Source organism: Anas platyrhynchos, chromosome 3 (assembly GCF_047663525.1).
Source record: "Anas platyrhynchos isolate ZD024472 breed Pekin duck chromosome 3, IASCAAS_PekinDuck_T2T, whole genome shotgun sequence".
NCBI lineage: Eukaryota > Metazoa > Chordata > Aves > Anseriformes > Anatidae > Anas > Anas platyrhynchos.
This window is the reverse complement of record NC_092589.1, coordinates 22577189-22593319: the sequence shown is the minus strand read 5'-3', so window position 1 is coordinate 22593319 and position 16131 is coordinate 22577189. Positions and strand designations below refer to the sequence as shown.

Genomic DNA, 16131 nt, shown 5'->3' with positions numbered 1-16131 from the left:
CTTATAATATAAGTACTGCTTATACAGTAAGAATACATATCAGCAAAAGATACAGCAAAAAATTAAGAAAACTTCATTTTCAAGCTTTTTAAAAAAAAAAGAAAAAAAGAGAGAGAAAGGTAAAAACAAAACAAAAACACCACACAGCTTATTGGCTCTTGATACCATATCATTTCAGATCATGTTGGAATGCCTCCCAAAGGAAGATATGAAACCAAATAATGTAGTTCTAATTAAACACAAATTAGACTAATTTTATCTAATTAATCTTAGCAGCTCAAAAATATAGAGGCTTATTTTTGAGATTAACATTTAAAAGGAAATAGTTTTAAGTATACTAGTTATTTAGAAACAAAAATTAAAACTAGTCTAAATGTGTAAAAAGCTTAACTAAATTGAAATCAGTTGAATATAAGACTGTATGTATGGGAGTGGAGAAACATAAACACACCTCAGCTTCTTTTTACATACGTAGCTTGTATGAAATGTTGGAAGTAACCATAGTATTTATAACTTGTATTTGAATGTGTATGGTGAACTGAAGTGATTTTTTTCAAATTGTTCTACATTTCATTGTATGTAAAATGTGATGAGATTCCTGTGAAGAGAGCAGTCCTGTTATGAAGTAAAGTAATCAAATGGTTTACAAAAAATTCTTTCATGTGAAACTCACCAAATAGCGATCTATGTTATTAAAAGACAAGGGAATATTTTAATTGGAATATTGCTTGTAATGTGTATACAGCAAAGAACAAAAAACTGCCAACTATTGATATTTTTTAGAGAGAAGTATGTGCATGTTGTGTACAGGCATTCTGATTTGAAGCCCCTGACAGAAATCACAGAACAGTAAACTACCTTGCACTTTTCGTTGGTGCCGTGACCAATGATCATACTTTCTCCAGGGTGACCTTTATTTTCACTTAATTGGCTACCATTGTTGAAAACTTTATTCTTTCTTCCCAAGTAGCATGTTATGAATCCTAAAGCGGTGTCTTTTCCAGAATATTTGCAAATGATGTTTGGAAAGGTAATATGATTTTTTTTCAGACTCCTATACTTCATGGGCTGAAGGAAGCCTTAGACTGCTTTTGATTGAGACTTCTCCTATTTTATTGAGCAGTGGTGTTCCAGGATCAAGCTGAATTGCACACCATAAGAAAGGAGCAGTGAGCATTTGATGGAAGCAGATAATAAAATGCATCAATTGTGTCAGCACCTCGTTGCAGTCACATCTGGCTTACTGTCAGGGTACCATTAGATTCCTGTGGTTTTATGTGCCAAAAATAATATGCTTTGTAGTTAATGGAACTAGGATATTTGCAGTTTGATTAAAAAAAAAATCCTATTTTGTTTCCGATCTTTGTTGTGCTTAAGTTCCATCTGAGCACAGCCTTGTCTCCTTAAAATTTTACGACTGAAAGATCAATTGTTCTTTTGATCTGTTTCTTTCTTTCTCTTATTACAGTGAATCCAGCAGTCTGAGCAGCAGTGATGCTGGTTTGTTTACCAATGATGAGGGAAGACAAGGTATTGAAACAATCTTACCCTTCTCTACCCCTCCTCAAACCACATCAGTTGAAATTCTGTAAGCGTTACAAGTTATTTCATAGGTTAATTACTATTTCAGTTGTTATTACTATTTTAATGAGCTGAAATATAGCTTTCTTTCAGGGTTTTTGAAATGTTATGTGTGGGTGTTCAGAATCCATGACTTAATCAAAAACCTGTCTTGAGAAACAGTCTCTGTAATACAATAAACTTAAAAAAATCTTTTGGAGATGTTCAAGGTATCTATACTAATATTTAATTCTTCAGTTGCTCTGGTTTTCTGACAAGACTGATCATAATACTGGCTTTCAAGCTATTTTCTTGACTCTTCCCTGTGTTTATTTTCCCAAATCATTGCAGCAGGATTTTATGATTTGTTTTCACCCAGAGATGACATTTGCTAAGCAGCCATTCATTTTTTAGCAGTCTAAAACTGAAATCAAAAGATGCACCCTGTTTAAGTCTCTTCCCTCTGAAAAACTTACATTTATTTCACTTTAATTTAAAGATTCCAAAATTTCCTTTAGTATGCATGATCTTTTTGTGATAAAATAAAGCTATTGAGGATGGAGGCGTAAGACTTTTTTTTTTTTTAAGTTCAGTATTTATTGCAGTCTTAAATTAAATGCAACTCATTTACCTACATTATGCTAGCATTATAGTACCCATCTCACAGAATAGGAACCTTCTGTCTTTGACAGTACACAACAATGAGGCAAAAATAGTCTGTCAGGTAATTAAGACTTGCTTTTCCATTGTCAATTCTAAGTTGATGGTAATGTAAAATATTTTCTTACGTAGTTTATCAAAGACTATTTCTCAAGCCTGTGCAAGAAAATGAAACCTGCTATTCCACAGCAGTGATCTAGGTTAAAGGAATGTTCTTTCTTAAACTCTTCTGTTTTTTCTCTTTTAACATTTAGGTAGTGAAATAATTATTTAGACTGTAGAACAGAGATGTATTCCTTGCTCATTTGTCCAAGGCAAACAAAAACTTGTGCTATGCAGACTATACCTCTCATTCTGTTTTTACTTGTTTTAACACATAGCTTTTCTAAATAATTTAAGCTGTCTTTGAATGTTTAGATCAATCTTCTAACTTCAGAGAAAATTTTCAAAATAAGATACTTCCAGAAGATCTCCTTTTACTTCCCTATATGATCTTATCTTTTGACTTGCAGTTCTTAATGCATTTCTCCTCTACATTTATATGTAAGGTGACTTACCAAACTTCATAATTACATATTTTTGAAGTACCCTTTGAATATATTTGTATCAATATTTTGTCCTTAGATAGTGAATTCTGTTATTTGAATCTTTGAATAATAATATCAAAAATGTCAGTTGCTTTCTGTTTTTCTTATGTTTTGTGGGAGGAGGAAAGGGGAGGGATCTGTGAACAATAGTTTTTTTCTCAGGTATGGGAAACTTTTTTCAGTGTTGGCTCAGTTGGAATTCTTTTTTATGTCTGTTTGATTTTTGAGTCTTGATTCAATTTCAATGTCAGGAAAAAAGCGTTAGACCTGAAATAGTATTCTTAATTATAAATAAAAAGAACAAGAATAATTAATCTTGAGGGTATTGTCAGAACAAAATTTTATTTTTTTTCGCTCTAGTTTGCACTGGTCATTCTATGGGTGTGATCAGAAGTCCATTAAATTCACAATGAATCTCATTCAGATATTTTTTTATCTGCATTTAGCTTTCTTTTTGTGAAGACTTTTCCATGAAAGTGTTATTACAGACCCTACTGTAAAAACAAAAGTACTTATTTTCTAACAATATTTATTGCCATCCCAAAAGCAAAATGATAGTAATTTTTATCTTTTTATTCCCCTTATGAAATAAGATGATATTTTTATTTATTTGAATTAATTTATAGCTGTGTTGAGCTGCAAGCAAGACTGAAAACAGTGAAGAAGGGGGAAAATAAGTCTGATTAAAAACAAAAGAGAAGTCTAGGTGAAAGAAACAAATCTGAAAGAGGACTGGATGAAAACATTAAGGGAAGAACTATCTGATTTTGTTGGCCATCGTTAAAAGCTATACTCCAGTTCCTGTCTTCACAGTGTCCCTCTTCCAGGATGTATGTTCAGTACATCAGCATCTTGACATCATTTGTAGTTCAAATTTTCTGCACTTCTGACTTCAGGTTTCTGCTAAGTCAAGTGGAGAAGCGGAGATTGATTAACGTTGCCTCGAGAAATCCTTAGTTTAAATGATGTGCCTGCCATCATTCAGAAATTTGGGTAGCAGAGGATAAGAGGATCCTGTTCTCCAGGGCAACGTTTGTTCATTTTGCCTCTCTGAGGTTAAGAACCTGCATATCTCATTTATTGCAGACAAATACTCTTTATAAAATCCTAATTAATTCCTAAATTAATCCTACGGGACAGACTTTCTAGAAAAGAAAGTGATCTAGGGCAGCAATTTCTGAGCAGTTGGCCAGAGTTAAATAATTCAGTATTCAGTTCTGAACTCAGGAATGACTGACCTTGCAACTTCTAATACTTCCCAAAATTTTTTGTTTGTTTTCTTTCTACCATATGAAACGTACTCTGTTCACAGACTCTCAGAAGAATTTCAACTTTTAAAACTTTGATTTAAGAGCACCAAGTATAGACTTAATTGGGCATAATAATGGGATATTCAAGATATATTTTGATTGATGCTCACTATTGTTATTTAAAAAAAAAAAAAAGAATTATTCAGCAGAAAGTCACCGAAGAAAATAGTGGCTGAACTATTAACAAACCTGCAGTGATATCTTATAAATTGTATGTTTTCACAGGTTTGTAAACTGGCCAACGCTGGAGTGACGTTTAGTGTAGTTAGCAAAAAAACAAAATCCTGTGCAAATATAAAGCCCATGAGCCAAAGTATGGAGGTGGGAGAGCTTGCCAACAAAGTGATAAAGTTTCAGCCACAGTTCTTTTTTTTTTTTTTTTATCATTTCCCTTTTTTTTCTTATTCTTTATTTCTAATATCATCTTTATAAGTGGCTTTTTTTTAAACAATATTAAAAACTAACAATAATGCTATGTCTAGGGTAGGAAATTTCTGTAAGCAGTTTTGGTAAAGAAAAGGAAGGCCTAACCTTTTATTGCAACATATCATACAACGTTAATTACAGGCCTAGATAATAGGATTACCTGAAGTTCCAAGGCACTTTACAAGTTGAGCTTTCAACACAATGCAAACAAATCTAACGTTATTCCAATACTAATCGTTGATGCTGTTTTTGTTTTGTTTTTGTTTTGTTTTTGTTTTGTTTTTGTTTTGTTTTTGTTTTTTGGGGGGAAAGGGGAAGGACTTCCAAATAGTGATTGGTTAATTTACGGTTGGTATCACTTGGGTCAGTGTCCCTAGAGAAGCCTACAGGAATAATTTCCTAAGTTTCCTATCAGAGATGCCTTACAATGTAACAGAAATGGATGGCAATTAGATAATTATGTAGATCTAACACCACAATGAAGAGTAGAGAAAGAGTAATTGTGCAGAGGGGAAGCTTTAAAAATAAAAATTAAGCCAGGAACTGAAGTGCCTTGAAATTTTTACAATTAAGTTGACACTTCTAGGTCTTAAATTGATTCTAATTGATTCATTTTTTTACTTTTTGTTGTAATTGAGCATAAATTGCTTCAGAGTAAATCCTTGAAGCATTAGTACTATCCACAAGCAAGTTTGTTTTATTTTAAATAAATGGGTTGGAGGCATGGGCTCAGAGACCAGTTTCTGGAGATCTAGAAATGTTTTTTGTCTTTACTATATGTGGAAAGAATATGATGATTTGATGCAGTCTTGGACTGAATAGAAGCAGTGTTCAACAGCCCTAAGAGGAAAGAACAGTGCTGTGAATCTTTGGAAACATTTTGAAGTCAGAAATGATTCTTTGGATTTAAGTATTACAAGTAGAGTAAAATAGAATTCAAGTATTTGGTTACCCACCTCTTAAACAAAGAGGCCCCTGCATTATATTGGCTGAGACGTGGAACTGATTTAAACACACTGTCTTCCCTGACTCCTTTTGAAAATGGGATCTCTTTAGGATTGAGCAGCTGTTAAACAAAATGGCCATGGGTGTTCTCACCTGGATAAGAATAGCAGTAATAGGCTTATGCTCATCTTGAGGTGATAATCTGATTGAAAATAGACAAAGGATTCAGAGCTGTTTTAAATGGACAGATAAGCTTAAAAAACAGGTATACCCAAGTCGTGGGAAAATCCTACACGGTGCAGATCCAAAGTTCTGTATTCTGTCTTTGGCAGTAATTGGAGTGCTTAGGAAATAACATAACAAGTAAGATGTCATAACTGATTGGTGCTTGACATACTAATATTCTTGATGCACAAGGATGAAAAGTCCCATTTCTTGTCATGTCCCCTACCCTGAACTGTAGCCAAGGTACTATTTCCACTAGCCACTATTTGCCTTATCTTACAGTCCACCAAACCTGTCTTAAATTCTAGCTATTTCTTCCAAGATTTTTTTTGTCTAACTCTTACAGACTTCTGTCCTTGAGCCAGTTGTGAAACCCCATTTCAAAATTCTCTCCTTAGTTTCCTAGATATGGATAACAAGACTTAACTTGTTAGTTAAGTAAAACTTAACTAAATAGTTCCTGGTCTTATTAGTTAAGGTATCTAGAGTTCACTTTGTACAACAAAATATTCAAACAAAGTTTGTTTACCCAAACATTTAAAAAATCTAAACAAAGGAGTTCAAACTTAAATTGATCTGTGGTTTGGAATTAACTAAATGGTGTGATTTTTTTTCCCCTGCCACTCAGCACACTGACATCCTCCAAAGAAACCATGCCTGACTAATGAAACAAGGATAGAATTAATGGTGAATGCCTTTGTGAAATGTCATAGCTATAATTGGGGAGTAAAATAAATACAGTGAATAATCTGAATTGTGCCTGAAATGCCAACATGCTTAACGTGCTGTTTGGACCTATGAATCTCTTTCCACCCCTGTCTCATCCTTCATCTAAAAGTTCCTGTTCTCTAGCTTCTGATAATTTTGCTGTTAGTATTATAATTAAAGATGAAAAGATCCTTTTTTTGGTAATTGAAATGTGGCAGGTAAAATGTGACTTAATTAATCTACGTTTCTTGAAGTGCTTGTCCTGACAAATACTTGCATGTATTGTTTCTTGTGCTTGGAAAAGTATTCTTTTCCATGCCACAACTTATTTGGAGGAAGTGTGCTGATTATTTTTTTTTCCCTCAGATTTTGGATTGGGTTCTTGTTATTTGTGTTTTGTCTCTTTGGGATGGAGTGGCAATGAAATTTTGCCCAAATGCTTTTTGTTCTTGTTGTCTAAATTTCTCTCTTGCTTAGTCCTGCATAATTAAAAACTGAAAAACAAATGGTTTATGTGCAGAAATAGCGAGTCATGATTTGGTACTTTGAAGAATAGTTAAAATACAGAGCACACCCTTTGAAATGCTAATTTTTGAGTGTAAGAAAGGACATTTGCCAAGTCTCATGAGGCTACTTTCTGATATTCTATTGATTACCTGTTTTGTTTAAAAGAACGTGTTTTAAAAACAAACATAGCAATTTATTTTAATTGCTGGTGGTTTTTTATATGAAACATATGAAATATGTTCAAGATCAGATTTTCAGTCTTGTCTTTCGCCTTTGCCATGTATTTAAATACTACATCTATAAATGTTAGTAAAGTGACCAACTTTGTAGTATAATGCAATGTAATTCTCAATCACGTGATACTGTCAGTTTTCATTTAAAATGAACTTTTTCAAAACTTATTTCTAAATGAACTTAATCAGATTAACTTCATTTAGTCACATCTGTTCATGATTGTTTTCCCCTCTTACTAGCCATACAAATCATGAAATTAAGCTAATTATATACCATTATCAACTGCAAAGAACTAGTTTCACAGTTTTATACCTTTTAATTCCCTGCTGGAAAATAAGACTTGTTTTTTGTTAATATGTAAAGTGCAGTAACTTAAATGGATTTCCCTGCAGTTATTGCCAAAGAATTAACTAGTTCATTATTGTTTTTTCACTATTGTAGATTGGTTTTAAAACATTACATTTTATGTTTTCATTGATGGCAACACTTGTCATATTATTGAGAAACGTTTTCCAAATAGAACTGCTATATACAAGTAATTGTTGTACAGATATAAAGCAAAAGAAATAATTGTCTTGTCAGTGTTTATTGATGGTAACATCTGATTTTTATCTTCTCTACTCCTCCCTCTTTGGGGGAACTGGGGGGTACTGTCCTCACACAGGTGATGATGAGCAGAGTGATTGGTTTCATGAAAATGAATCTGGTGGAGCATGTGGAATTACGGGGGTCATTCCGTGGTGGGAACAAGAAGACTCTACAGAACTGGAGAGAGAATTGCCTGATCCAGTCTTTGAAAGTATCTTAACGGGTACTTTCCCCCTTATGTCCCATTCAGGAAGGAGAGGTAAGTAACAATCAATCATATGCAAACAGTGGAATCACTTGAGTACAGTAGAAAGGTATCTGTGGGTTACCAGAATCTGCTGAATGTTGACAAGATCTTGGAATTACCAGTTTTTCTTGAATTTTCATTTTTGAGATATCATTAGGCAGAAATAGTCAGAAACTGTCAATGATTAGAAAAGTCAGAAGGTGTAATACTTGGCTTATTTTTATAGCCTATTTTATTGTCTTGATGTTTGCATTGAAAAGAATTAAACATTATTTAAAGCGAATCTTTAGAGTTCTAAACATCATGGAAGCCAGGAACAGACTATATAAATTCATAGATTCAGAGGCTTGAAAAACTAGTGTGGTCATCTGCTTTGCTTTAATGGTCAGGCTTTATTGGTTGTAGAGAAGAGGTAAGGGTTCATTTAGAGCACGGATTGGTGTTGTTACTTAGAAAATTATTCAGTATTTACTTAAAAGCATTTTAAAAAACCGTGGATCCAGTGTGTCCAATGGTAAGTTGTTTCAGCATTTGATTGCTTTTACAGCTAGGTATCCACTCTTGTTTCAAGACTGAAGTTGTCAGACCTCAGCTTGTTGCCACAGAATTTTTTTGTGCCTCTTGCACAAGGATCACCTTTCACATTCTTTTATGTAAGCAATGGTCAAATCAACTTTAAATTATTTCTCTGCACACTGAATTCATTAAATTCTTGTGAGACTTATTTTCTGGATGCTTGCGATTTTTTCTTTGATCTTGGTCTAAGGATTAAATGTGGTGAACATGCATTCTGGTACTAATACATTTGTAAGTGATGCAAAATCATTTTCCTACTGTAGTTTGGTATGTTCTGCTTAGGTAGCCAGTTGTGCATAGAACCAAGTTGGTATCTATAGAGAGACTTCATTTTCATGACAGCTTAGCTTTTCTCACATATTTTCCATTCTGTGTTCTTTGTCTCTGTGGGATTTTTTTTTATGAAGATATTTTTGTTTAACTGAAGTGAGATTAATAGATAGATATGTAATGATAAAATTTCTTGGTTGTATGGTGTATAGGAAATATTCTTTAATCAATCCTTCCTTCTAATTTGTAGGTTTCCAGAGTAGATTTAGTCATCTTCATGGAATGCCAGCAAGAAACATTAAAAAGGCTTCAGGAAACCAAAATGCATTGGTAGGTTCTTTCATTATTATAATCTTGTATGAGCTATTGTTGCTTTTTTGTTTATAAAGGAATATTCCTCATGCCTGTTTAATATTGTTATTCATACGTAATAGAAAGGTAAGACTACAGTGTCACTGCTGCTATGGAATATTTCTGAGTACTTGAATGATAGAAATAGTCTGTGATTGTTCCTCAGTACTTATTGTGCACTTCATGAAGAGAAAGCGTCTTTGGTTTTCTTTTAATTAACAAAATTTTCAGTATATACCATGTGGGTATCAAAATGTTTCTCCCATCTTGAAAAGAAAATCAAACCAAAGTTATTTCAAGTTTATCTAATACTGAAAGTATTCTAGGATGGGTATGTGTTATAATACTGACTTTTATTTTTCGTTCTTTCCCTTCCAAGGTCTGCTTTCAAAATGTTCCCTTATTTTCTTTTGTTTGACAAATGTTGTTGGTCGACTAAGGGAGAGGGCATATACAAAAAACATAAAGCCATTTAGTGATACACCTGTAACAGACATCACAAATTCCTTTGGACTGAGACTGTTCTAAGGCTATGAATACACAAGAGTTATTTTCTTTGTGTCTTTAGCTCTAGGAGTAATACTTATAAGTGAAGGAAAAAATCCAGCTGTCTTTGAATTTATATATAATCCAAGTCATCGCATTTTCCCATAGCTTTTCTCTAAAGTAAGATTCTAATGAGTTTTTAAGATTTTTTTTTTCTTTGGAGGGGAGGGCATGAGGAGAGAGTTGATAGCTTAATTTACAGTGTTAACAGATATTCGTTGTAGTACAGTCTGTTCCTTTCTTATCAGAATAGTATTGGGAAAACAAGGAAGACTTGTGGAAAACTCTTTTATGCTGGGATATATTTATTACACAGTGATAAATACTGTGGCATCGATGTTCTCTATTTAATAATATTAAATGTTTCCATGTTTTCATTTGAACAAAATAAGGTGCTTCTGAGAAATGTAAGAACTATTGTATGTGCAGGGAATAAAAATGAACTGTTAGAAATTTCCCTCATTTTGAAGAGGGATAGTTTTTATAATTGAACCCTCTGTCCAGTAATTGCCATTTGGAGCTGAATAAGGTGCCTTAAAACCTTGGCCTGTGATCTTTGCTGTTAGTGGTCGTGAATTAGATGAATGCTATCTAGTTCTTGGTTTCCTATCTACCTATTTTTATTTTTGGTTCAGTGCTTGCTTGAGCATATCTGGGATTTGTAGCCCATTTTCTAGGCTTATTGCAATTTCACTCTGGTATTTTATAGGAGCTATTATAACTGATAGGTTAGCTTCATGGTATTGATGATACATGGCTTAACTACCCTAAAAAGGCCTTTTCCTCTAAATTGTAAAAAGGTGATTAAGTTTCAGTTGATGAAGATATACTGTGAATGTGTATATATAATAAAAAACCCCTAATATTTATTTTCTGCTGAACTTTCTGGATTGTCTTTAGGAGCCCATTTTGTCTTCCAGTCATGATCTCTCATATATAGAGATGGTATCATATTTCCCTTTGTAACAAATATGCAAGCTGATCTACTGAAGACTGATAATTCAGTTGCCTCCAGTTATTAAATATATCTTTTACATAGCGTTGTGAAACAAAGTTGACATGTGAACGCACCTAAACCACTATGTTTAGGCAGGAGTGCATATATATAGAATGGATGTGCAGTTGGCTTTTCAGATACAGAGTTTTCTGACCTACGTAATGACTCTGTTTGTGGGCACATCTGCTGCAACCGTGGTCTTTGCAACCATAGCTGTATAGGCCAGAGCTCATCTACTTATGTCAGTGATTGCTTCTTAAAGAAATTCTTTTTTAGATACTTCAGCAACAGAAAGTCATTTAATACCTGTGACATCTGATAACACAGAACAAGAAGTAATTACTGCTCTTAGATGGTAACAGTGAAGGCGAGCAAGAATGCTTTTAGAAAGATTAATATCCTGAGAAAAGAACACTGTAGACTCAACTCATTGAACAGAGTTGTGGTGTGACTTATTTCTTTCATTTTTAACAGTAAGGAGTCTGATGTCTGTATCACTGCTTATACACAGACTTTTAAGGGAGACACAATAGAAAATGGAATTTCCTGCCAAGATGATTTCCTAAAGCACATATATCACATATATAATATGCTCTATTCAGTCTAAGAAAGTGTTATTTGTATCCAGGAAATGTGAGCGTATACATAGCCCTTTGCAAACAGTCCGTGTGTGTCTAAAACTTTTTTGGAAAGATTTAGTTGAAGGTTCATGACTGTAGCAGCTAGTGAAGCCTTGACGAGATTCCTGGTTGAGGGAATGCAAAATGCATAGCTATGATAACACCTTGATCATCAGCCTCTAGGAAAAATTGCTCAGGTGTCTTAGTGTTAGAGAAACATCGGCCTAAGGGTATGATTTTTTACTTGCTATATACTAAGGAAACTACCAGCTTTAAGTCATTTTTTCACCCCAAATTGTAGAAGCAATGGGAACTGAAAGCAAGGGGAAAAATGATGCTCTTTGCTGACCAGTCAGTGAACTTTAACTTGAAGTAGCCATATCTGATATGCAGTTTGTCCAGATGCTCTTTCTGCATTTCATTGACTAGTTGTATAACTTAAACTCTTGGACCTTTCTATCATCAGTTTATTGTCTTTGAGTCAAAACACTTTTTTTTTTAATAATTGTACAACACTGGTCAAATGAGAGAAGTAAAAACCAAGCGTGCAAATGCAATGCAAATACTGTGGAAATCCTTGCGTAATCTAAAGTGCAGGTGGAATGAGTTGTCATAAAGAAGGTAGGAAAAAGCAGAGCAAGAAAATGAAGATAAAAACACTTGTGATGATTATCCTTTGCATTGTTCAATCTACTTACTGAAGAAAGGTGTGTTTTTTGTGGAATCCATAAATTAAATACTTTGTAGGGCATGTATTTTGGCATACAATTATAATGGCTGGCATTTCATGTCTGTTGCTTTGCTTTGTGATAGCATCATTTGTAACAGAACATTCTTGGAAAAGAAATAGAAAAACTTGTGGCTGTGGTTTTGATCATGCTTGTGCCTGCCTGTGTCATTTTTCTAGTAGAAATTTTGTAATTCTACTCAGAAACATGATACCAGTACTTTCAAATCATACCAGTATTTAGCAAACTTTTATTTTAACATTGATTGCATGAAATTCAGTTGTGTTTGGTTGAATTCTGCAGTTGCATATGACCTAGTTCTAAATACAGTTCCTTGCCCAGGATAGGGAGAGATGTTGTACAGTTCTGTCTAAGGTCTCTTACATGTTTTCTTTTCCAGCCTTGATTCTCCATCTGGGCTAATACCTGGGAAGTGATTTCACTGGGTTAAAGTGCAAAAAGCGTGACCAGTAACAATGATGTTTTCCTCTTAGCTCTGCCTATTTTTCCATCCATTACTTTTGTATGTGTCATGGGTTTTGATTTTCATGGTATTAAAGAAAACCTATTTTAAATCTTGTATTTGTAGGATTTTATTTTATTTATTCTTAGCACGGTTGTACTTATAGTACTAAGCTTGACTATATGTAGTAAATGTATATGTAATTATTCAAAAAGTGTGCAAGGAATGAAACCTACGTTCTAGATACCTGTTATCCAAAGGTCAAAGATCTAGTGTCCGGGGTATGTCTGTCAAATGCTGTGACTTTTTTCAAAAGTTCCAACATAAGAGCTTTCCTTTTTATTTAAAAAAAAAAAAAAAAAGAGAGAGAGAGAGAGAACTAGAGAGAGCTCATGTTTTTTTCTTAACTGCTCTCAAAATAAGAAAATCAATTTCTAAGTTTTTGTTTTTTTGTTTTTTTTTTTTCTAACTGAAGAAGAAGCCAAATGTGTTTGGGCATTTTTTTCTTGTCAAAGTATTTTGGAAATTCAGTGAAGTGATACCAGCAGGGTAACCCTGTTACAGATCTAAAGGAATGTTTCCTTAAAGAGCAAGTTGAGCATTGTTTTTACAGGGTCAGTCAGAAACCTCTTCATGAATGCTCTGCTGCAACTCTTGGGAAAAACACCAAGTTTAAATTTTTTCAAGTTTAAATTTGATTTGGTTTTATGGGCAATTCTTTCACACTGAATGTGTGACATGTAGTCAGATAAAAAAAAAAATACCAGTTTCAGTTAAGTGAATAAAATAATTTAACTGTGAGACTTCATTTATTTTCTTCACATAACACCTTCTGTCATTTGGAGCAATAGTCTCTACTTCACTCACACTCTTCTACAGAGTTTGATACTAGGTGATGATATGGATGATACTAGATACTATCTTATCTAGCAGGATATCAAAACAGTCTGGTGACAAAGATAAACTTATGTTGGATTCCAGCCTCTCTCAGTCAAGATCAGGACATTAGAAACTTTATGCTGCTAAAGCTGTGAAGGAATTAGTGTTTAAATGAGTAGGAGCCTTTGCTTATTTTTTTTTTTATAACGGCTTTTTGTCACGTTGCTTGTCACCAAAAATATTTCTAACTCTTCATTGAAACATTTCTTGTTCCACTTTTCCTTTTAATTTTTTTTTTAATATTATGATTTGTGCTCGTTTTGTAATTGTTTTCAATTCATATCTACTTATGAAAAATGTAGTGAATAAGACATACTCTTTTAATTTTCACTTTAGTTAACTCAGTATCTTAGTTTCATGACATAGGAAGGAAGTACAAACTCTCTTGTGTAGCTGGTAGCTTCTTGCATTCATGTGGTCCCTGCAGATAGGAGTTTTCAGATGGAGGTGAAATTGAGGCTGTTAGCAGAGGAGGTGCTGCTGTAATGGCAGGTTAGACCCCACGTTTCATTCTTGCAGTGTTCAGTCACTGTTGGCTAAAATGCTACAGTGTTCCTGAGGAATGAGTCAAATAGCAGTCTTCTAAACTTCAGAACTTGATCATGTTGAAATAGCTTTGTTTTTTAAGAAAGCAAAAAGAAAAAAGCTGCTGTCAGATTTCAAAGCTCCATTATAAACAATGTAGGTTTCAAAAATGGAGTGTAAACATTGGGGATGATGTCAACATATCTACAATGTTCTTAACTTCATGTATCTAATGTGTATTGTAGAAGTGCTTACTGTTCTTACACCTGCCATGTATTTCACATAACAAGAGATTATTTTTTCCACAAATTAATTTAAGTGCATTTTTGCTAAAGCTTTCACATATACTGACACAAGCTTGATATAATTTGTTCTACCTGCCATGGTGAGCGCCTGATGGAAGAGTAAGTGCTTCCTTAGTGACTTCAGTAATTGCTTTGTATAATTACCCATCAAAAGAATGGTAATTGTGTCTGTACCACATTTCATAGGAGGTTAGTATTCCTCGAAGTGGTACTGCACTCAAGGCAGAGTTAAATATTGTGTGATCATTCAAGGTAGTGTACCAGAATTAGAAGATCAGTTTTGTCACTATAGTTGTCAGTGATGCAAAGTACTTTGAATTCCATCTACCCTTTATTAAATCTGAGTGGTTTAATAGTCTGTCTTTCAACCTATGTGTGTTTTTTTTTTAACCTGCAGAGTTTTTTGTGTCACTTATAATTGTCTAATTAAAAACTATTAGCACCTTGGTATCATCAAACCATGCACAACTACTACTTGAAATAAAAAAAGAAAAAAATCAAATATAAGTATCTGAGCATGGTTTTGAGGAGGGAAGAAGGTTCCCTGAATATTTCAGGACTGACTGCTGATAATTGATATCTTGTGGTATTTTCAGTAAGTGTCATGTAGTATTTACAGCAAGGAAACTTGTAACTGAAGACAGAACAGATCCTTTTCTTCACAGAGTGGTGTGATTTGTTTAGGATGTTTTTCTGAAATCCTCAAATAGAATGAGTTGCAGAAATGAATACTTACTTAAATACGTTTATTCGATATCAGACTGTGATGCCAATTTTATATGAATGGTTATAAGCAATCCTGGAGCGGAAGGGCCATTCCATGAAGGTAATCAGTCAATTAATAATGCTTCAGGTTTTGAGGTGAGTTACAGGAAAATATGAAATGCCTGCATTTAGCGGTCTCCTGGTATTTTTCAATGGAAAAGCCTATACATAGTACTGATATGATCTTTTCAAAAGCATAATGGTCTTTCTGTTTTGTATATACTTAAACCATTTGCTCTATTACTGAATTACATGTGATATATTAGACAGGACAACATTTAATATATGTACATATATAAAACAAAAACAAGATGACAGGTATATCAACAGGACAATAAAAAAGGTTTGCTGACACCAACACATCCAAATGAATTGGAGCCTTTCAAGTAATTACCGGTCCTTGCCTTTTAGTAACTGTCCCTTCACTTAGGACACAGTATTTGTTGGGTTTGCTTTTTTTTTGGTTTGTTTGTTTCCAAGTGAAGTGAGAGTCCTTTGTAGACCCTCATAACTAACCACATAAGCCCTTTCAGTGCAACAGTTCTGATAACTGCTCAAAAAAAGTTTTACTCAGCCCCTTGCACTTTGATTCAGAAAATTGCAAACTTTAACTTGCTTCTGATCATATGATTTTAGTTGTTCATATGTCCTTTTCTGTGTATTAACTGTCCCTCATTTGTCAGGTGTTTTTAAAACCTGTATGCCTAATTATGAAAATAACTTCCATTTTCTGTTGTTTCTCAGCGTTGACTTAACACACGTGCAGATAGTAGTTTTAAAGGTTAAGGAAGAAACTTATCCTCAGTTCTAAGAACTGAAAATTATCTATTTAGGCATTTTTTATTTCCAACTGATGACCAAACTGTTGCAACTGTCTTGTTTTAGATAAGTATTTTTAAAACACTCATAAAATCAACTTCAAGAGCATTAAGAAAAAACATGTCCGATTTTTCTTCATCCCTTGACCTCCTCCTGTTGCATTGCTTAACTGTAAAAGATCTAGTACACAAAGACCTAAACAAATAGCTACAGTAATTTGATTTTTTTTT

General features: G+C 33.7%; 1 protein-coding gene across 3 annotated transcripts in view; it reads left to right on the top strand.

Annotated features, from left to right (window-relative positions):
- Positions 1-16131, top strand: part of GPATCH2 (G-patch domain containing 2) — a 123182-nt gene that overhangs the window by 11084 nt on the left and 95967 nt on the right. For 2 of the 3 annotated variants that reach the window (XM_027453741.3, XM_027453742.3), the window contains exons 3-5: positions 1469-1530; positions 7827-8009; positions 9094-9173. In XM_027453741.3, the coding sequence (XP_027309542.1) occupies positions 1469-1530; positions 7827-8009; positions 9094-9173 (325 nt within the window). Of the gene's footprint in view, positions 1-1468; positions 1531-7826; positions 8010-9093; positions 9174-12485; positions 12607-16131 lie in introns of those variants that run through there. The other variant, XM_027453744.3, reaches the window with a different exon arrangement.